Raw genomic sequence first — 21,452 nt, 5'->3', positions numbered from 1 at the left:
TTTGAAAAAGTGACGTTAAAAGAGAAAAGGGGGTTATTTTCACATTTTCTGTCATTTTTAGTTTTATTTTAAGACTCCATTTGTCATATATTCTTATTATTACATGACATATAAGACAACTTACGTAATCAAAGGTCAGCGGTGGAAGAAGTATTCAGATCCTTCAAAACCTTACTTAGTATCTAAGTATTATCAGCTAAATGTACTTAAAGTATCAAAAGTAAAAGTCGTCACTGTGCAGTAAAACGCTCCTGTCAGTGTTTTATTATATCTGATGTTTCTGGATTCATATTCCTGCTGCATTAATGTGTGTGTTGCATTTTACTGCTGCAGATGTTTAAGGTTGAGCTCATTTTAACTGCTTTATATACTGTAGTTTCATGTACAGCAATGCATCATGGTCTATAAGATCATCATATGTTTGTGGCGTCGCTGTCCTGTGAGAACCACGTATCTCTAAAAAGTCAAAACAGCCTGTTTTCAGCTCTGTGACGATGCGTTGTCCAGCTGATCCGAGGGGGGGTTAAAGAGTTTATTCAGCTTCAGGAGGAGGAGAGTTTTCTCAGCACATAAAGGAAACTCTTCATCCTTCAGCTCATCACAAACATCTGGAGATACAGGGTTTTCACTGGACAGGAAGGGTGTGAAAAACTGTGATCTGTAAAGTAACTAAAGCCGTCAGACAAATGCAGCCAAAAGTACAATATTTGCCTCTGAGATGTAGCGGAGTGGAAGTATAAAGTTGCATAAAATGGAAAAACTCAGGTAAAGTACAAGTACCTCGAATTTGTACTTAGGTACAATGTTGAGTACTTCAGAGAGAAATATTGTACTTTTCACTTCATTACAAGTGCTATAGTTACTAGTTTATAAGATATAATCCATTGTTACTGATTACACTACCAAAAGTATATGAAGTAGGCTACTTAAAATTAGCTCCATCTTGAAGTACCGCTTACATATTAATACATCAATAATAATATTATAACAGTAGCCACTCTGAGTACTTTTAGTTTTGATACTTTAAGTTAATTTAGTTGCGGATACTTCTGTACTTTTACTTAAAGCTAGAGTGCAGGACTTTTACATATAAATAAACGTCCCTTACAGTCAAGCCGTTGCCAAACGAGTTCACACAATGCTGATTAAGCCGCCAGGTGAATCTCTCTGTATTTATCAGAGAGCTGAGTTTTTAAATCTGGTGTCTGTGGCGACATTCCCGCGCAGCAATGATACGTTTTGCCAACCACCAATGATTGGTTTGCCAGAAGCAAGGGAGCAACCCAGAGCCATGTAGAGAGCTCCACAATCCGCCATTACTGTGAAACAAACAAAAAAAGGTCCATTGGAGATGTTTATTATTGAGCATTGTTTATTTTGTTTATTATGAATGTTTAGTTTGTGTTAATATGCTTTGGCAACGTTGTATTGTGTGCAGTCACACCCAAAAAAGGCCGCTTGAATTGAGATTGAGTGGTAGTCTCCCTCTACATGGCTCTGGAGCAACCGGATGCAGTAGTGGTAGTAATCCAAGAAAAGCGTCTGGTTCTCCAGATAAAGAAGAAACTCAGAGGAAGCATTACTGTCAGAAACAGAAAGCGATCTATGGTGAGGACAAACACGGATGACCATCGGTGTAACTTTAGTTTTCGCTGTATTTGGAGTAGGCTATGTAGCTATTACATTTGTTACTCAACAACAAATGTGTCAGTCTGTATGACCCTAAGTCACTAAACTGGACATCGATCATTACATCTCTGCAATGCTTGAAATAATTGTGCAATATTCTCTGTTAATACTCCTGTGCAATATTTAGTTTTTCCTTTTTATTGATATTGATATTATTCATACCTCCATTACTGCTGTGCAATATCCTCCGTCTCATAATAATCTTAATAAGCTTAACTTAACTTGACAGTTCATGCACTATTACTTATTACTTGTTGTATTATTATACTGTATTATCATCATCATCCGGTAAACCCACTTGGTACTTCACACTTATTTTATGTTATACTTATACCCACCTGGTACTTAATTTATCTGACCTGTATTATATTTTTTGCTTAGTACTTCCATTCCTGTGTGCACTGACGTAAAGGGGAGCTGCTGTAACAAAGAGTTTCCCTACGGTGATCAATAAAGTATTTCTGATTTATTCTACCTAAATAATGGATTGTGGTTTAGCAACTGTGGAATTTTCTCTGTTTTTGAGTAATTACTCTCACTGCCAGAAGGGGGAGACAAAACTTCCTCACTCCAGATTTGTGCAAAACAGTGGATGCAGAAGTTTTACTTGTCATGAAGTATTTTTACACTGTGGTGTTGCTACTTTTACTTTCAAAAAAACACGTTCCTCTGCTTCTGACTGATAATTTAATTTACCTGGTAATGTCATCTGTTAGTCCATCCACTATATGGTGCCCTAAAAAATTCCACAGTGCAACGAAAATAGCATTAGTGCTACTTTCTGCTAACAATCCCACAATGCAATGGGCTTCATTTAATAGATACGAAAATTACAGTTGCTGTTTACTCTGCGGCCCTTAGTGCATAGATTATGATGATGTCACATAAACTGTTACATCATCAGTGACACTTGGAATGTTTGCCGTCGTGAGATCATAATGCCGCGTCGACGTCAGCAGAAATTAAGATTTTTTTTGTGTTAACTGTGCCAACGCAGAGGTTCCTCCTCTTCTTAGATCCGGTAAAAAACCAAAATACACCAAGTGCTAGACTGAACATTAACAAGAATCTGGAAGTTAATGGGAGGGGTTGATGACGTCAGTGTCATGATGTACTTCCTCTGGTGATGTCATTGATTGTCCCATGTGAATTGTGACATCATCAGTGATATTATAGAATCAGGCAAATAACCCACACTGCTCGCTGTATAAATATTCTTTATACATCGCATCCGTGTTACATTCAAAAGAAACAGAAACACAGCCAACAGGAAAAGTCACGTCCGAGTCATTTCTGTGCTGCGCATTGCCACGTTGTCACCCAGTCTCCTGAGGCACCAAAAACATCAAACAACCCAAACAATGACAAGGTCGAGAACAGAGCCCCAAACCCATCCACCACCCCAAAACCCAAAACCCAAACACCACAGGGATCCTGGAAGCTCAACAGAATGGCATACAGACAGGTCAAAACCACAGCTTTATTTATACCGGCACAAATGATCTGAAGATCAAGTTAGAATGAGATTCAAAAACATCCATATTTGCTGCCTGCGTCGTTGTGTGAAACTAAAACCTCAATATCTTTCTGACATCAGGGGGGTTTTTTTGTGCTCATTTGCGATCTGTCGAAATTCGCTGAATCCTGCACCCCCATCCGTCAAATGCTTGCAGGGAAAGATCTGGTCTTCTAAAAGGCGAGATTTATTTGTACAAAACATAAAGCAGGGTTATCCCGCGGAAACAGTGATAAAGACACAAAGCTCTCTACATAGTTCAGCAGTTTTGGAAAGATCCGGTTTGACACTCAAAGCTGTACAAACTTTTAAGTACAGTCCTGAATCTAGAATAAGCCAGTGTTAGCATGCTAACATGCTCAACTTTACATTAAACATTATTACATTTGATGTTGGTATCCAAAGATGAGCACAGGCATACTAAACAGGGCTCTTGGTGAGTCAAATTAAAATGCTCACCGTAGCAAATGAAAAAAAAGTTGCAAGTGAAATGTCCTTTGTAAAATATTGAGTTTAGGATTACCAGACAAATGTATTTAGTATGCCTATAATCATCTTTGGATACTATTTGGAGACCATCAGCAAATAAACGAATGCGCACATTTATAAAAATCAGTCAGTGATGTATTCTCTGAAGTGTGTTCTTTCATTTGGTAGAGGAATTTCTTCATCAAAGGTCACACGACGTAGATATGTTGAGTTTCAGTGTGCTTCTCCATGCATCTCCCACAGGCTTCAATAGAACTGGCACCAAGCAGAGCACGTCATGATGATGTAATGACCCTTCCTTCTTTTTTAGTTTCCTTGCGTTAATCCAGGAAGTTATCTCAGAGGTTGTGTCGTGTGGTCTGCGAGACTGCAGATAGACCTACATGCAGAAAGCTGTAATTTAATTTTTGTGAGATACAAGGTTATATGATAGGATCTAGCTAAGTCGATATTCATTTAGTGTTATTTTACCTGTAGTGTTTGTTTGCTTATTTGCTTTCTTATTTATTTTCTGTTTAATTACTTAATTAATTAAATACTTTATTTATTTATTTTCTCAGAATTTAGTGTTTAAAAAAAACATTTCTGCGTACTCCGGTACAGTAGGTGGCGGTATGCACCTTCAAAGTCATTAACGACAAAAAGAAGAAGAAGAAGACAGACCGGAAGTTCTCCGAAGACGTAAGCAGGCGTCGTTTTCAAAGCTCGTTAACGGCTGTTGTCTTGGTGCTGTGTTTGCTAACCTGTAAACAAGGAAACACGGCTACTGCTAATAAACTTACCCGGTAAAGTTACCGTGATGGATACACTATAACAGCGAACTGGCCCCTCGTGCAGGTGAGAAACAAACCCGTTAAACGTATCTTACTGGTTAACATTGTTTATATTCACTGCCTGTTTAACTGCTAGCTGTTAACCTGGCTCGCTTCCGTTCGTCTTTGCATTTGAGAAAGATAGTTATGCCATGCCGAACCCTATTCAAAAATATGTCACTTTAGAATTGGCTTGCTTATTAACAACTAGCGTTATTACACTAGAACTAGTAAACAAAACAATTGGGATACGTAAAGTCTTGATAGTCTACTGGTAAATTCGGCTTGCACAAGAACGACAACCAATTTCATAGTTTAAGAAATCCACTTGTATTTGTCATATTTCGCATTTAGATACTGTTTGACGGTGGACGTAAGTAAAGACACATTAAATTGTCATTTGAGTGAATGGGGTTTGCTTTAAACAATCTTTGGATGTTCCACATAGCTCGCTAAAACTAATGCAGTCTAACACAACAGCTCTGCAATAAATCCTGCCTTCATGAAAGCTAGAATTTGTTGAAACTGTAGGTGTTAATTCAACTTCATGGTCATTGTGGAGGCTGTATGTTGTGGTGCTGTTGAGCTGTGAGGTGTTTATATTGTATCAAATAGTGTAGACTATTTATACCTTTTATAACGTTTTTGATATTGATTTTATTCATTTATGAATCTACAAAACACACCGAATCCAAGGCTTAACATGCTAAAGTGAGAAGACTTTCTTCCAGCGTGGTATCAAGATGTTAAAAGACATAAAAGAATAAAAGCCTAAATTACATTTGTAAAACTTAAACTCAAAAATACCCATATTAAATCACTTAAATACAAAAAACAAAACAAATTGAGGGCTTAAATAAAAACCTGTCCCCATACTCTATAAATAAGCCCTGACATGACCTCTAAAAAACGTCTGTCTTGTTCTTCATCTGTTTTGTATTGTTGTATTATATATTGGGATGGGTGTTTTTTTTTTCCTTCAGGTTTTATACTACCCCCCTTGACACCTTGAAAATATTATGGACAACCTGGATTTCTCAGAAGAGGAAATTCAAGAACAACTGGCGATCCTGGGCTACAAAAACATCCCAAAACACAGGCTGCGTGAATTCAAGCAAGGTTAGACTCTGAAACATCCATCTTCCCTCCCTGATCGCCATATTGTTTTTCAGCTTTATTTGTAGCTTGTAGAATAGAAAAGAATACCTTTATTGTCATTGCACATTGTACAACGAAATTTGCTGTGCAGCTCCTAATGCACAGCATTATGTTGTGATGTTAAAAAAAAATTAATATTGGTCGATATATTGTTGTCAAAGTTTTTTTAAAACTCTTAAATGATTACATCTCTTGAAAAGATTCAATACATGGAAACAACCCAAACAGTCTTAAAGGATTACAGTCACTCTTTGTGTGTTGTCAGATCTTGATGAACTGATTCAACATGGAGAATGGAAACGCCTGGCATCACCCACTCAGATAGACGCCGCCAAATTTCAGACAGCCACATCTCAGCCGAGTCCTCCTGCCTACACCAAAGAGAAAGGTCAGGGCTCTTACAGGTGGGGTACGCGATTCTGGAGAAAGTACCAATACCATGACAAATACCATGATAAAGAGCGAACAACGACAGAACAAGTGAGGTAACTAACATTAGCTAGGCTGTGGGTCAGCAAACTGTCGCTACAGTTGCTGCTGCGAAGCTAACAGCCAGAGAGGACGAGACGGTTTCCCAGAGCCAGCACAGCAGCTCCAGACAGCGACGCTCACAACTCTCCTGCTACTATAGCTAACATCACAACAGCAGCACGTCTTGGCAAACTAGAAAGTGAGCTGAATGTCCGCGGGCAAGTCATTTAACGTTACCTGACACACAAATCACGGCTGGATTAGTGTTGTGTGGGTCGGTCCGAGCCTCTTTGTTTATTTCCCATTTACAGAGTCGGGGCTGTGGACAAACACCAGAGTTAATTTCAGCGCGCACTGAACGGACAGCTAGCGGACCGAGAGGAGATATTAGCTGAATTTGAAAAAAAAGACGTGAATTGGATTAGAATCACATACCCCACCTTTAACTCATTGTGGGATAATAACTTGTGTTTTTATAACACCTTTCTCTAAACAAAGCATTCAAGTGTAAGATTTTAAGATTAAAAATTGTTGTTTGTTAACTGATGAATTCTATGTTTTTCTGCAGTTAGTCAGTGCCACTTTGAAGACTCTGGTGAAGGGTTTTTCTTACATGCTGGAAAGGCGGACTATAACAGACAGGTAAGTGTTAAACACACATTTCTGTTGATATTGGGCCAAATGTAGTCAACAGGACACCACATCCAGAAATCAGCAGCACTAAAAATCTGGTGTTTGATATCAGAAATGGTCCTAAGTAATCTCAAACATCAATGATAACTCTAAGGTTTTAGTGTCAATCCCTCATAAACAAGAGTGAGGGCTTCTTTCTAGAATCCATTTTGCATTGACATTCAGATATCAGTCAGGGATAAATCCATCTATAGACAGACTATCCACGAGCAGAGATTCTGTTTTTTACAATCTGAATATGCCGTTGTCTTATTGAACTGTGAAAAGGCATTTTAAAACGTGATAATCAGACTTGAAACACATTGCAGCTCCAAGCATAACTACAGAGACCGGACCCCAGTCTAACAATTTAGTAATGAAGCGAAAAAGACTTAAAATGTGGCATTCGTTTAGAAGTAATTTTATAGACTTAAATCTGAAACTTTTCGTTCTGACGTTAAATGTCTTTCAAAGAATAAGTTTTAAAATGCAGATAGTAGTTAAAGAACCGTCATCAGGGAGAAAAACCTCACACAGTTTAGTCTGCATCACTTGGTGCTTTGTCATCCGTGGGAAGGTTTGTTTTGTTGTTGAACAAAATAAAAATGAAGACAAGACTAACATTCAGATTGGTCATATTTTTTTTATAGTGCAGGCACATGTGATAGATTAATTCTGTGTGTAATTTAACACAGGTGCTCACCACCTGTCAGAACAGAGACTACGGGCGTCAGCAGGGACGCTGTGACTCGTACGCTCAACACTCGGTGGCTCCGAAGCTCCAGCTGCCACCAGGCGCTCCCAGCAGGCTGCAGGTGGAGCCGGATCCTGATGACACCCTCCACCCGCCGCTCACTGACAGCTACACATCCACTCCTGACACCCAGGAGAGACGCTTCATCAAGAGAAAAGTCCTACGGTAATTTAAACAGGACCCATATCCGCAGACACACATGGATATGCACTTGACCACGCTGTGGACGGGCCTGTGTCTGTTCAATCAGCTGTTTTTCCATTCATTCATTTGTTTGTCAAGTTTCAAGTCACATTTTATTTGTCATTCCATCTATGAAAAATAGAGCTGAATGAATTATCGTTTCTCTCTGGACTGGGGTGTAAAAACCTGCAGAAACATAACACAAATCATGAAAACATCTAAAAAAAAAACCGATCTGAATTTGTTCAAATAAAGTCACATAAAGTAGCTCAGATATCTCTGATTCAGTTTAATAAAACTGAGTTCTGATCAGTGACCAAAATTTTATTTAATGACTCATCTGCCAAATGCAGGTAAGCTGAAGATTTTACAGAAAAGAGTAAAAATAAACGTAGACCGGTCATCTCGAGTTGCAGACTCACAGGATCAACGTGTAAAATAAAAAGAGACGCAAAAGTCTGAGTTACGGGTCTGTGGCTTACACACTAAAATTATTCCCACTGATCATTTCTGCAGGCCAAAATAATTAATGTATACTTTCCATAAAGATGCTATTTGGTGTACAGTTGGGCTGCAACTAATTATCATTTTTAGTATTTGTAATCTATCAAAATCTCAGTTAATCAATAGTCTATAAAATGTAAATAATAATGACAAACTCCCATCAAAAGCAGAACTAATGTCAAACTAATGTCTTTTAAAGTTTTTTGTCTGATCAGCAGTCAAAGAAATGCAAAGTTATTCAGTTTATAGAATTATAAAACAGTTTAGTATTGCAATATTGAAAATCAGTTTTGTATATTTATTTGATAAATGACAACAATTAATAATTGGCATAAGTTGTCGTTCATTTTTTGTTGACTGAGCTGAATAATTGATGAATCATTTCAGATGTGGTAAACAGAAACAGGGATCTTGTGACACAGAATGAAAACACCGATTTAAAGTAGATCGAAATTGAAAACTTAATTTCTTACTGACAACAGACTTTAATTCCTCATGAAGTGACTCGCCACATGAAAATAACAACAACTGTCTTTAAAAAAATCCATTTTGTCGTCACTGTAGCCGACTGCTCGAACTGCTGCTTTGTACTTCGTAAAGAGATCGTCTTTGCTGGAAATGTAACAATAATACTGTTGTATTTTTTCCCGCCTACAGGAAACATAAAGGACAATCTCTTGTCTGCGATGAATCAGTCTACAGTGAAGACTCAGGTAACGTACACTCAACTCTATTTGTAGAACTAGCAAGTGAGAAAAACATCTCATCTAACTTGTTTTCTCTCCTGTGTTTATGACTTAAGAACAGGTGAAGAAAACGTTTTGCCAGGTGTGTTGTTGTAATACTCTTTTCGGCCACAAGAGGCTGAAGTGCACCACTACCCCCTGTTCTAAACAGGACTAAAAGCATTCATGTTTTCTTCCAGATGAAGCGCAGATTAAAATACTTTTCTAGCCAAAAGAAAGACATGACAGCAATGTTACATAACTTGCCAACACAGGAGAATATGTACCTGTGTGGAGAAATTAAACTCACCTGGAAGAAAACATTAAACACAATTAAAAGGCAAACAAACTAAATACTGAGGAATCCTGCTGGTTCAATAACTCATGCCATGTTACTACTACATCCCTGTGTCAAGTTCCTGTCATGCTTCTCTAAAATGAAAAACAAAGTAATATGGAATCAAATAAAGGAAATCCACACAAAGAAGCAGAGATGTAACTCCTTTGGTCACCAGCAGTTGGAGCTCTTTCAGCTTTGAGAAGAGGTTGAAGCTCCTGGATATCAGCTTAATCTTCTTAGCTCGTTCCTTAAGCCCTCTTCCTCCACAGATCACACACCTCAGCAGGAGTGCAAGTCGCCACCATGTACAAAATGTACAACGCCCAGTGGCACGATGAGAGCGACGGTGACCAGAATTCTCTCAACTCCTCTTTTTGGTCTGATGGAGAGCGTCAGGAAGATGAGGAGGAAGAGGGGGAGCTGGAGATTGAGCGAGTGATCTGCGAGGAAGACTCCAGACCTGTTGGCGATGCAGAGGACTGTCTCCAGGAGGCTTCAGAGGAGGAGAAACCTGAGCTGAACAACGAGGGCAACATCAGCGGGGAGAGTGTGGAAGGTGGAAGTGATGATGATGATGAAGAAAGCTGTAGCAGCAGTTCTGATAGTCCAGCCCCGAGTCTGATGACCTCTGGCTACGGCACCTACAGACCAGAGGAGCAGGAGGGAGGAGACTACAGAGACGACCACACCATAACAGAGTTTGATCAGGACAGTCGGGGAGATCTGTCTGAGTTGAGAGAAGGCGAAGAGGACGATCGTTCGCTTTGCAGCTTTGGCGGGTTTGACATCGAACCCACAGAGCCGGACTACGACGGGACTCGTCCGCTGAGCGTGTCCACGGACGCCGAGCCTGAAGCTAATGTGGCGTGTGGTGATGATGGTCTGCATGAAGAGGTGGACATCACAGACATGAAACCAGAGGAAGATAAAGACCAGGCAGATGAGGAGACATTTGAAGATCTACATGCAGCGTCTGAAAATGCAACATCAGAGGAACAACAACGCGTCGCTGCAGTTGAAGACAGATTTGTATTGGATGGGAAGCATTTGGAAGGTGGGAGTGTTGATGTTGAAGCGGGAAAACAATGTGAAAAGCTAGAAGAAGAGTTGCAGGACCTCGAAGAGGAGAAGAACGTGGAGAAAGTGGAGTCGGAGGATCCAGACGAATCTTCAAGCAACAAAGACATCAAGTTTATCGACTCCAAAGTGGATTTCAGCCAGATGACGTACGACAAGTTGTGTGAGGAGTGGGAAGGAAATCTCAGACAGAAGAAGGGTAAATGGTTTCCTCTCTCTGTGTTTGCGATAACTATGCATAACTGTCATTATCAGGATATCAAGTTGTTAAAAGGCTAAAATTCGAAGGATTACTTCTTCGTCCTAAATAACATCTCAAATCAAAACATACTTTTCTAAAAAAAAATCCTTACCCACTTTCTGGGAGGAAGTCACTGCTGATGGTTTTGTGTAAATCCATCCAACATGAGCATGAATCGCAGGGTCAAACCGAAAAATGGCCCCCATCCTTAAATCGTCCACTCGAGCTGTGTGTAAAATGCAAGATTTAGGTCATTTACAACAACATCGACTCATCTGATGATTTGGTTCGGCTTTTGCAAGATTCAGGATGTTCACCTGTTTGAAATCTTGTCATTTGACTTTCATCCTGCTTCAACTGCATTCCTCCAAGAGAACGTTTTGTACTGAAATTTGAATAAGGGGCTTTTTTGATCTTTATTACCACTGACAACCAGTTTGGCTTTAAACGTAAAGACGGCACTGACGTGTATTTTTTGCTTTAAGGTAATTTTAGACAAATAGATGTTTTATAGATGCCTCTAAGGCTTTTTGAGCGCATAAATCATGAAAAATGAATTGAAAAGAATTCTTGTTTACTGGTATGCTCATCAGTGTATGCAGGTTAAATGGAGAAATTCTGTATTGGAACCATTTTATGTTCGTAACAGAGTTCGACAGGGCGTCTCCTTTTTTATTTTTTTTATGTGTACATGGGTGGTTTGTCACAACCGTTAAATGCATGCAATACAGGGTGTATGTTTTAATCACCTTATGTCTGCAGATGATTTGGTAATCTGTCTGTATAGAGCTGGCCTGCAACGGTTATTGAAGGATTGCTCACAATATGGCATTGATTTTGACATCAAATATAATGTTTATAAGAGTAATATTATGATTGTTAGAAGTAAAGAAGTCAGAAAATGAGTATTCCCTGAATTCTTCTTATCTAGTATTGCTCTTAAAGTGTGTAATCATATTGTCAGTCACTTATCTGATGATGATATCCACAGACAGTGTGGCAAGCAGTATGCGCAAGCTAATATGCTTGCTTGTAAATTCAGCATGTGCTCTGTGGTTACTGTGAAGACTGCTTTATTTGGAGCATTTTGTACCCTGCTGTATACTGCCCACTTGTGGCGTTCCTATAGAAAAGTAAACATGCAGAGACTTAACGATGGCATGAGACTGCTTCTTAAACTGGCAGGATGGTGTAGTGCCAGCCACGTGCTCGTAAATGTCGGTGTGCCTGCCTGCTCTGCCATAATATGAAATCTTATGTGCAGATATATGTGCAGGCCTTGGCCGACCCCGAGTTGAGCTCGGTCAGGTTTTCATTCAGACCTCTTTGTATGTGGGTGCAGTTTGCTGATTTCTGTCTTTTTGTTATGAAGTTGCATATGTATTGCTATGGATTTACTGTTTTTATTGTATGTTTTATTTAGTGCGCTATGGACGCTTTTTTGTGTCCTTCGTTATTCATTATTGTTGTTGTTGTTATTAATTAATCTACTAAGCAATTTAAAAACTCTGGGTTAACAAATAAACTCAAGGGATATTCATCAACTTACATGTTTTACACCCCTTTGAACCTAAAATAACTGTCGCTAAGTTACTGTTCTGTTTTGGATTTTTAGTTACTGGCCAACAGTATGTCAGAGGTTAATGCATGCACAAAGATTGTATTAACATATTTTATTTTGTTTGGACCTCAAACTAATCTTTCAGGTCAGTATTGATAGCAGTACTATAAACTGAAGAGGTTACCAGCACAGACTCAGAAGGCAAAGCTTTGACCAGGAATGGTCTTCAAAGACCAATAATCAAGCAAATATTTAAATTCATCTAATTATTGTCAGTATTAGCCATGAAAAATGGATTCCTCCTCTCTGTCTCTGAGAGCAGATATCACAGATACAGTAGCAGACTAAACGTTTACTGGTCTGAATCCTCCCCACCAGCCGGAAAGTGTCTCACTGTATGTTATGGTTGTTGTTTGTGTGCAGACGCAGCGAGCTGTCTGGAGGAGCGACTGGCGGAGCTTCATTTACCCTCGGCGGCTCAACGCGACTTGGAGACGGAGAACGAAGACGTCACCAGTCAGAGTGACACCCAGAGCTCAGAGTCAGAGGGGATCTCTTTGAGCGCCTTTGAATCCTACATAAGAGGGATGGTGGGTAATGTAGTCAAGTGACAAGTTTCCACTGCTTGTGTTACCTTACAAAGAATAGTGAAGTGTAGCTTCTCTGTGTGAAGAACTGACAAAATGTCTTGGACGTCTCAGATTGTCACTAAAAATCACTTTACTGTTGTTTCGTTTTGGACAGACTCGAGCTCGAAGTGAAGGTGACCTCAGGCCCAAACCCAAATCCTGTAAGTCAACAGCGACCTAATGTACCGACTCATATTATTGTCTTTGTGCCACAAAACCGTTTTTATAATTCATCAAATGTTTTTATACTTCAGTCATCCGACCAGTGATGAGTCAGCAAACCGTAAAGAAGACAGACCCAGTGGCAAAGTAAGTACCCAGGCCTGGATAAAATATGACCCACAAGATACTATGACAGTTTTATTCCCATTAGACTCATCTGGGTCTGATAGTTGACTCAGACTTGGTCATGTGGTTTTCTCATCTCTGCAGGTATTTCCAGTATAAGCAGCTCTGGGAAATGTTTAAACTTCCAGGAGAGAAGGACAGGAGAGATCTCCGCTGGGAGATAAAGGTATGAAAACACATCTTCAAATATTTACTTTCAAGCTCCTCCCACAGCGGCAGATGTTGTCATACTTCATAATCCTCCACAGCTGCTCAGTTTGGACTCTTGGTTGAATGACTAACGTATTGCACCTCTAGTTTTTCAACTGATACCATAAAATTCATCTGCTTCTCTACGTCCAGTTTGTAACACGTGGCTTTAGTTGTTGGAAATGTGTTGGCTGTCTTGGAATTGTTAGTCCACGTCTGAGTGGCCACAGAGAAACGGAAGCATGTTGAAAATGACAAGCTGGTATTCAGTTGTTGCTTCACAATGTTTTTGTTTGTTTTGCTTTTGTTTTCAGGAACGACTTGCATACCAACCTCCACCAGTAAGTATTTCCCCACATATTCTCTGTAAAGCTGCACTGAGCAACATGTTTTGTGTAAAAAAAATCTGTTTGAATCACAAGTTAGAGGTATGTTTTTCCACTCTGAATTAGTTATTCAATTGTTCCACACAGCATGGCTGTTTGGCATCGAAGCTTCAACACTAAAAATTATATTTGGTACCACTAACATTTTCTAATGTAGCTTTAAAACCAATGCAGGAAGTGCATGTATTAGCCTGCAGATCAGAAGACCATGTTCTCACTAATGCACTTACATTTGTAAAAATGTCTCCGTTTTTAATGTGGATAGAATGCCAGTTTTTGTACTTCAGTTCTGTCCACATTGAGATGACATATGGACAGTTAAAAACTGAGCTTTTCCAAAAACTTGACTTTTAAAAATGTGACTTATGTACTTCCACTAATCTGCATAAACATACTTTTTGTCACCTCCAACTTTCTCTGTGCTTAATATGTTGCAGTGGAGCTGATCACACAGTACAGGAAGTGTTATTGACAAATCTTTGGTGTAACGACTGCTCCGATATAAAACAGTGATTTGAAAAGTCACAAAGTCTCAATTCTGCAGCCCAGGAATTACCAGTTTATACTTGTGCAGTCCTTTAAGAACTGGTAATGAAAGATATGTCAACAACACCTGTATGGTGTGATCAGCAGTACTGAAACACAGACGATTATGACAAACAGTACTGATTATCTCTGTCTCTCCAACTTCAGTCCGTACAGTGTGGTGGGAAAAAATAAGCATTTTCTTTTAGCTCGGACAGAAAACAAATTCCAAACATTTATGAACTACGAACTTCTGACACGTAGACAGTTTTCAAAATGGATCCACATTAGTGTCGAAGTAGACTAAGTCTTGTTTTGTTGCGTTGCAGCCTAAACCTCGGAGAGTCTACGTGCCGAACACCTACACTGTGCCAACAGAGAAGAAGCGCTCGGCCCTTCGCTGGGAGATCAGGAACGATTTGGCCAACGGCCTCCTTCCACACAAATTCAGCTATCGATTTTAAGCCTTTTGCTCTCCACATGCCTTTTTAGATACTTTTAATACGTCTTTACAATGTTTTTTATCATTGGCATTATTTATTGATGAATTTTTTTGTGAAACATAATAAACATTAACAAAACATTTCAGTGAAGTCAGTGAATATATTACAGATACTTTCATGTATTCTATGGGAAATCGGAGTAGGGCAGTTTAAATGGGTACAGAGGTGTGTAACGCTGGTCGTGCCAAAGCAGCTTGTCTTCCAGAAACTTGATTGTTTCCAGAGTGAGAACGACCGCTTCATGTTTCAGGATGCTGTGGACATTCAGACCTGACAGAGAAAAGACAAAAACAAACAACAAGGAGAGTTATGATTTTTAACGCCTAAAAAGACTTAATTTGTTACATATGAAATGCTCTGATAGTGCATTATTCTTACGATCATCCTGAAAGGTTGATGTAGCTGCCAACTTAAACATATTGAAGTTGTAAATAACTGTAATGTTAAAACAGTTTGGAGAGGAGTTCCACTATGATGATGCAAATATGCCTGTTAGCAAAATTATCATTCTGACAAATGATTACAGCATTCACAAAGAGTTAATGTATGTAAGGAGAAATGTTCAAAATAGTATTCTCCCCCCCCCCAATCAAGAAATCAGTTCACATCCAGAACTGAGGTTGAAAACAAATGACGAGGTCTTTCAAGGGTTAAAGGGAAATTCTTGCTTTTTCTGCCATCTAGTGGTTGAAATTTCCACAAATTAAATGTGAAGTAACAAATGAAGTTGCACGACTGTGTAATGAGACACGACTGCTGGGTCACAGGTGCAACACACACCTGAGACTTTCAGAGATGCTGATTGGTAACTTACCAATGGCCGGAATAATGTTCACTGTCTTCAAACTTGCTGTTGCCTGAAGGATGTTTTCGGGAAACTCTTCACCTCTGAAAGCAACAAGAGCAACTTCAGCACTGATCGAAGCACAGAGCAAATAAAGGTTTGTTTTTTGTTTAAAAAGCTCAATTGCACAGGAGCCTTGCTGATGATACTCACACATGGACTATTAACACCGACTCTCCCCAGTGTCTGTGTCTGATGAGGTCCAGCAGGTACTGAGAGTCAGGTGTGGGGACGTTCAGAGAGTCCACGATGTGAAGGTAGTCCTGGGAAAATATACAATATTCAGCTCAACACTTTTAAGTAAAAAGAAAAGATGAGAGCTGAAACAATTAGAAAAATTAATCTGCAGTTATTTTGACGGTTCAGTCTTTTTGTTTTGTTTTTTTATCAAAAAAAGTGCAAAACATTCACTGCGTCCAGCTTCACAAATGTGAAGATTTGCTGCTGTTCCTTGTCACATCTGATAGTAAATTGAATATCTTTGGGTTTTGGACTGTTGGTCAGACAGAACAAGCGAAAATATTTTCAGTTCTTAGACTAAATAATCTGCAGATTAATCGATAAACAAAATAGTCGTTAGCTGAAGCCCTAAAAAGTTGATTTAAAGTAAGTGATAACATTTTTTTTAAAATAGTAATTTCTAAATTACTCTTATGAGTAGAAAGTATTACTTTTAGCTCGACATTTTGGTTCTGTGCATTTTCAGTAGTGTCCTGTTCCACACTGGAAATACATGTTAATGCTATTTTAAGCAATGAAAGATTAAATAGACTTTTTTTTTTGTTTTGTTCTCCAAATCAAAAAAAAAAAATTGCTTTGACGAACAGGTTTCAGTTACCTGAGCCATCTTGGAGCTCAGCGCCACTTTGAGTCCTTGCACTCGAACTTTCATGGGCAACATGTAGTAGTAACTGGTCGGCCCTCTGGGTCCATGAGACACCCCACCTGAGAGAAACGCATCACCTGTCAGACCTACTCTGATCTCCAACCTGCGAATCACTCAACGTCAAACGACGCGTTTGTCTCATGTAGAAAGCAAAGGGTTTACACAACAGATCAGGCTTTTGTTGCTTCTAGGTACGAGTTTGGAATTTCTTCAGGACATGAAAGAACTATGAAACAGATAATTATTCATTTACATCTAAATACAACATTAAAACAATACATGAAGCAGATGAATAAAGCAGTCACCTCCTCTCCATATCGGTGATCGGATGCTTCCATGGCGTGCTCTTCCACTTCCTTTCTGTTTCCATGGTTTCCTGCCTCCACCTCTGACCTCTGACCTGATCTTTGTGTTGGCGTGGCTCTGAGAGATCAAAACAGCTGTTAGTTATGTGAATATTAGCTTCTGTTGGTCAAGTTTGAGTTTCAAACTGGACATGTTAAATACAGTTTACCAGTCGGACATTTATGAAAACACAGATTATTTCTTTCAACCTGGTTGGGTTTCATTCATAGACAGAGTCTTTGTTTGGTCTACAGCGTAGTTTCATGAGCAAGTCCAAATAGTTTAGCAGCAGACATGCGTTAATATTGGTTTGAAGCGAGGCAAAATAAAACGAATAAAATGATAAAAGGACAAAACAATATATGTATTTTTAGGCCAGTGTTTTATTAATTCAGGTGCAAAACTAATCTCAGCTGCTGCACATGTTAATGCAACTAAGTTGTTTTTAGGCTTTTTGTTTTTAAAGGTTGTGATAATTATAATCTGTTGCTAATATTAGAGTTGAATTAAGAGACCGGTTACACAATTAAGAAGTTAAAAATAAGATCTGATGGATATAATTTTACTTTTTAAAGCTGATATTTAAAGTAATACCAACAGTAGATATGTGTTCAGTGAAACGACAAGTGTTGCAAGGCTGATGCTAAAAAAGCTATATGTGGCATTAGTCTAATCACTGGATATTATATGCTTGTGTATCTGTCCCTATTAAAAAATAAAGCCTGAACATGTGCAGAATTAATCTCACAGCAAAACATGAATTACAGCACGAGGCCATCTGACAACATACAGGACAAACATTTTAAAAATGAGTGAATCTGTAACTTACAATTCTTTTATAATTTTTCTGCCAGGTTTCCACATCATGGAGAATATCGAGCCTGAGAGGAGAGAAAACAACAACAACAGACTGAACAGGGATTCATTCATATTTTCACACTAGGGGTGCCGGTATTGACGATAATCGTGATATTTAAAAATGAAATACTGATATCATGTTAATAACACACGATAATATCGTGTAAATAATCCAGCACCTCTTCATCTCCAAATCATTTACGTTTCTTTCCGTTCTCGTTTTGTCATAGTAGATGGCGGTAACGTACCTTAACGCTGGTTGCCACCCGCCATAAAACGTACAACAGAAAAAGATGCAGTAACCAGCTAGTTTTTAGCTAGCTAACTTTTTAAAAATGTTCTATAGATGTCATGATAATATCGTTATCATGAATCATTTTGGCCACGATAATCGTGTAGTGAAAATCTGACATCGTGACAGCCCTACTTCACACAGACTTTCCTTTTGTCACTGGATTTAATGATTTCAGGATGTAGGTCCACTATTAGCATTTGAAGAAATAATGGGGTGTTCAGGAATATGGTGCCTAAACCTCAGAGTGGACAACAGCTAATGATGACGGATGTTTGGGAAAGGAACTGAGGGCAGAACTATCAGTACTCTACAAACAAAAAGTGAAAAGTTGGATATCGACGCTTTACCTCGGAGGCACAGCGAAGACATCCGGGTGGAGCTGAGCCAAACCCAACGGCTCGCTGTCCCACCTCTCCAGAGTCTCCACCCACATCTGGACGGGGCTCAGATGAGCGGGAACGACAGCATCGCACTTCCTCAGAACAGGCAGGGAGCAGTCTGCAGGAGGAGGAGGACGCTCTGCAGGAGCAAACACAGGACCAGTCAGTGATGGACGTCTCTGATATGATGAACACACACAGTCAATATTATTCAAATGAGATATCTGAGCAGAGAAATGTGGTGTGGAAGAGTTTTGCTTCAGTTTGTAACACCTACAGTGAGAACTGTTAACACTACAAGTATTTAAAGAGTTTGATTTCACGGGAAAGTTTCATTTCAGTTTCCCATGATGATGAAAACTCTTGGGGAAAAACATAATATTTGATGTTAAGGAGGATAAAATGAAGATACATATCAGCTTGACTACAACAACAGCAACACACAGCTTTTGATTTAATCCATATTTACAGAAGTCACACGTTTCGACTAACTTAATCTGGCAGGATCCACGAGGTTGGCAGGCAGCAGTAAATTGGGAGGCAGAGCGCTCTCACCAGAGAACGATGAGGCAAACTGAGGAGGAGAAAACTTTGAGTTAGTGGAGCAGCTTGAGAACAAAACACATGTAAAATGCTGATATCTGTTAACACACAGCAGGTACTGCAAGACCTCTGAATATTGCATTATTCAAGCACACTAGTTTGCACATTTTTACTGGTTAAATTACAGAAAATTAATCCTCAGCAGTTTGGTTGGTTGGTTGATTGATTGATTGATTGATTGATTGATTGATGATTTCAAAAATCTTTCCAGCTTCTCCTCTGTGAGGATTTTTCTCTGTTTCATATAATTATAAATTGAATATTTTTAGAATTTGTAAACTCAGATTTCAGAATAATCATTATTAAACATACATTTTGAAGTCATTAGCGAAAAATAAATACATTTTTATCAGCATCTTTATTAAATAGGTATATTATCTTGCTAGTTACCTCAAAGCTATAATGAGAGAAGTATGTTAAGGGGTTTAATGAAGCTATGTGCAGCTAATGTGGCTGCAGGTTAAACGTTACTCACCCTTTTAGCGACTCCTCTGCCACAAATTACCAAAGAACAACGAAGCATTTCGGTTCAGTTATCTTCCACAGTCTCACACACACACACACACTTAATTTCCTCTCAAATCATTTGAAATACACATTATAAACGGAATCGTTTGCTGCCTGAAAGGTCGTGGTGGCTTTTCCGTGTGGTGTGTTGGCGCGTGTTGATGACGTCACGCGGGCACAGTTGCGACACCTACAGGCAGGAAGCGGAAGTTCCCGAACAGAAAGCTGAGCCAAACAGTTTATGACAGAAAGCATCCAGATTTCAAATAACATGTTTCTGTAAGGATATGTTGATTTTTCAAGTCCATCTTAAAACAACCCTCACGTGCCCATATGTACATTTAAAGAGTTATTGTCAGTGGTGGAGTGTAACTAAGTACATTTACTCAAGTACTGTACTTAAGTACACATTTGAGGTACTTGTACTTTACTTTTCTTTACTTTTACTTTTCCTTTTCATACCACTTTCATTTTCTACTCCACATCTCAGAGGGAAATATTGTATTTTTTACTTCACTACATTTATCTGACAGCTTTAGTTACTAGTTACTTTACAAATTAAGATTTTTACATGGTGGCGAACTTTGTCTCATGGTGTGAGCAGAACCATCTGCAGCTCAATGCGACAAAGTCTAAGGAGCTGGTTGTGGATCTACAAAGGGCCAAGGCACCAGTGACCCCGGTTTCCATCCAGGGGGTCAGTGTGGACATTGTGGAGGATTATAAGTATCTGGGAGTACACTTGGACAATAAACTGGACTGGGCCAAGAACACTCAGGCTGTTTACAGGAAGGGCCAGAGCCGCCTCTATTTTCTGAGGAGGCTGAGGTCCTTCAACGTCTGCCGGACAATGCTGAGGATGTTTTATGAGTCTGTGGTGGCCAGTGCTATCCTGTATGCTGTTGCATGCTGGGGCAGCAGGCTGAGGGCAGCGGAAGCCAACAGGCTCAACAAACTGATCCGTAAGGCCGGTGACATTGTGGGGGTGGAGCTGGACTCTCTGGCGGTGGTGTCAGAGAGGAGGATGCTGGCCAAACTACACGCCATCTTGGACAGTGTCTCCCACCCGCTCCATGACGTGCTGGTCAAACAAAGGAGTACCTTCAGCGGAAGACTCATCCCCCCACAATGCACCACAGAGCGCCACAGGAAGTCATTCCTGCCTGTGGCCATCAGACTCTTTAACTCCTCCCTCTAAGTGTCAGTCTGTATGACCCTGAGTCACTAAACTGGACATTGGATCATTAACATCTCTGCAGTACTTGAAATAATTGTGCAATATACTCTGTTTAATACTCCTGTGCAATATACTCTTTTCAGTTAAATTTATTGATATTTATTCATACTTATATTACTGCTGTGCAATATCCGTCTCATAATCATCTTAATAAGCTTAACTTAACTTGACAGCACTCATTATTGCACTATTACTTAAATTATTACATTGTATTATACTGTACATACTTATCAACCTCTAAATCCACTTTGTACTTTACACTTATTTAGCTTATATACTTTATATCCACTTTGTACTTAATTTATCTCACCTGTATTATAGTGTATTATATTTTGATTTGCTTAGTACTTCTATTCCTGTGTGCACTGACGTGATAGTGAGCTGCTGTAACAAAAGAGTTTCCCCTCGGGGATCAATAAAGTATTTCTGATTCTGATTTAAAACAACACATGAAGAGTTTATAAAATATGTTTTGTTATAAATTCAACAACCAAACAGTTTATACAAGTACAGCTAAAACGATTAGTCAATTGACAGAAAATCAGTTGGCAACTTTTTTTGATAAATAATCATTTAAGTAATTTTTCATGTAAAAACATTTCATGGTTTCAGCTTCTAAAATGTGAAGATTTGCTGCTTTTCCTTTGAATGATTGTAATAATTGTAATGTTTTGTTAATAATGTTGAGCTTTGGACTGTTGGTTGGACAGAACAAGCATTGTGAA

At 39.1% G+C, this 21,452-nt stretch overlaps 2 protein-coding genes across 3 annotated transcripts; one reads left to right on the top strand and one right to left on the bottom strand.

The window, feature by feature from the left end:
- Positions 1-4,345: 4,345 nt before the first annotated feature.
- Positions 4,346-14,852, top strand: hyls1 (HYLS1 centriolar and ciliogenesis associated). Of its 2 annotated transcripts, XM_044189555.1 has the most exons (12): positions 4,346-4,531; positions 5,490-5,625; positions 5,930-6,052; positions 6,704-6,777; positions 7,503-7,726; positions 8,906-8,961; positions 12,616-12,782; positions 12,937-12,982; positions 13,076-13,130; positions 13,254-13,335; positions 13,673-13,699; positions 14,599-14,852. In XM_044189555.1, the coding sequence occupies exons 2-12, from the start codon at positions 5,526-5,528 to the stop codon at positions 14,731-14,733; spliced, it is 1,089 nt and encodes a 362-aa protein (XP_044045490.1). In that variant the 5' UTR covers positions 4,346-4,531; positions 5,490-5,525; the 3' UTR covers positions 14,734-14,852. The 2 variants fall into 2 exon arrangements, with proteins under 2 accessions (XP_044045490.1, XP_044045489.1); XM_044189554.1 differs by lacking the exons at positions 4,346-4,531; positions 5,490-5,625; positions 5,930-6,052; ... (1 more) ...; positions 7,503-7,726; positions 8,906-8,961 and adding an exon at positions 9,036-10,589.
- Positions 14,787-19,663, bottom strand: mrpl4 (mitochondrial ribosomal protein L4). The gene is made up of 9 exons (XM_044189556.1): positions 19,459-19,663; positions 18,873-18,954; positions 18,348-18,519; positions 17,677-17,728; positions 16,808-16,925; positions 16,455-16,561; positions 15,770-15,879; positions 15,587-15,660; positions 14,787-15,042 (listed from the first exon to the last, which is right to left on the bottom strand). The coding sequence occupies exons 1-9, from the start codon at positions 19,504-19,506 to the stop codon at positions 14,897-14,899; spliced, it is 909 nt and encodes a 302-aa protein (XP_044045491.1). The 5' UTR covers positions 19,507-19,663; the 3' UTR covers positions 14,787-14,896.
- Between the last annotated feature and the right edge of the window lie 1,789 nt (positions 19,664-21,452).

This window comes from Siniperca chuatsi, linkage group LG3 (genome assembly GCF_020085105.1).
Source record: "Siniperca chuatsi isolate FFG_IHB_CAS linkage group LG3, ASM2008510v1, whole genome shotgun sequence".
Classification (NCBI taxonomy): Eukaryota; Metazoa; Chordata; class Actinopteri; order Centrarchiformes; family Sinipercidae; genus Siniperca; species Siniperca chuatsi.
The sequence above is the reverse complement of the archived record's forward strand: the minus strand, read 5'-3'. Positions and strand labels throughout refer to the sequence as shown.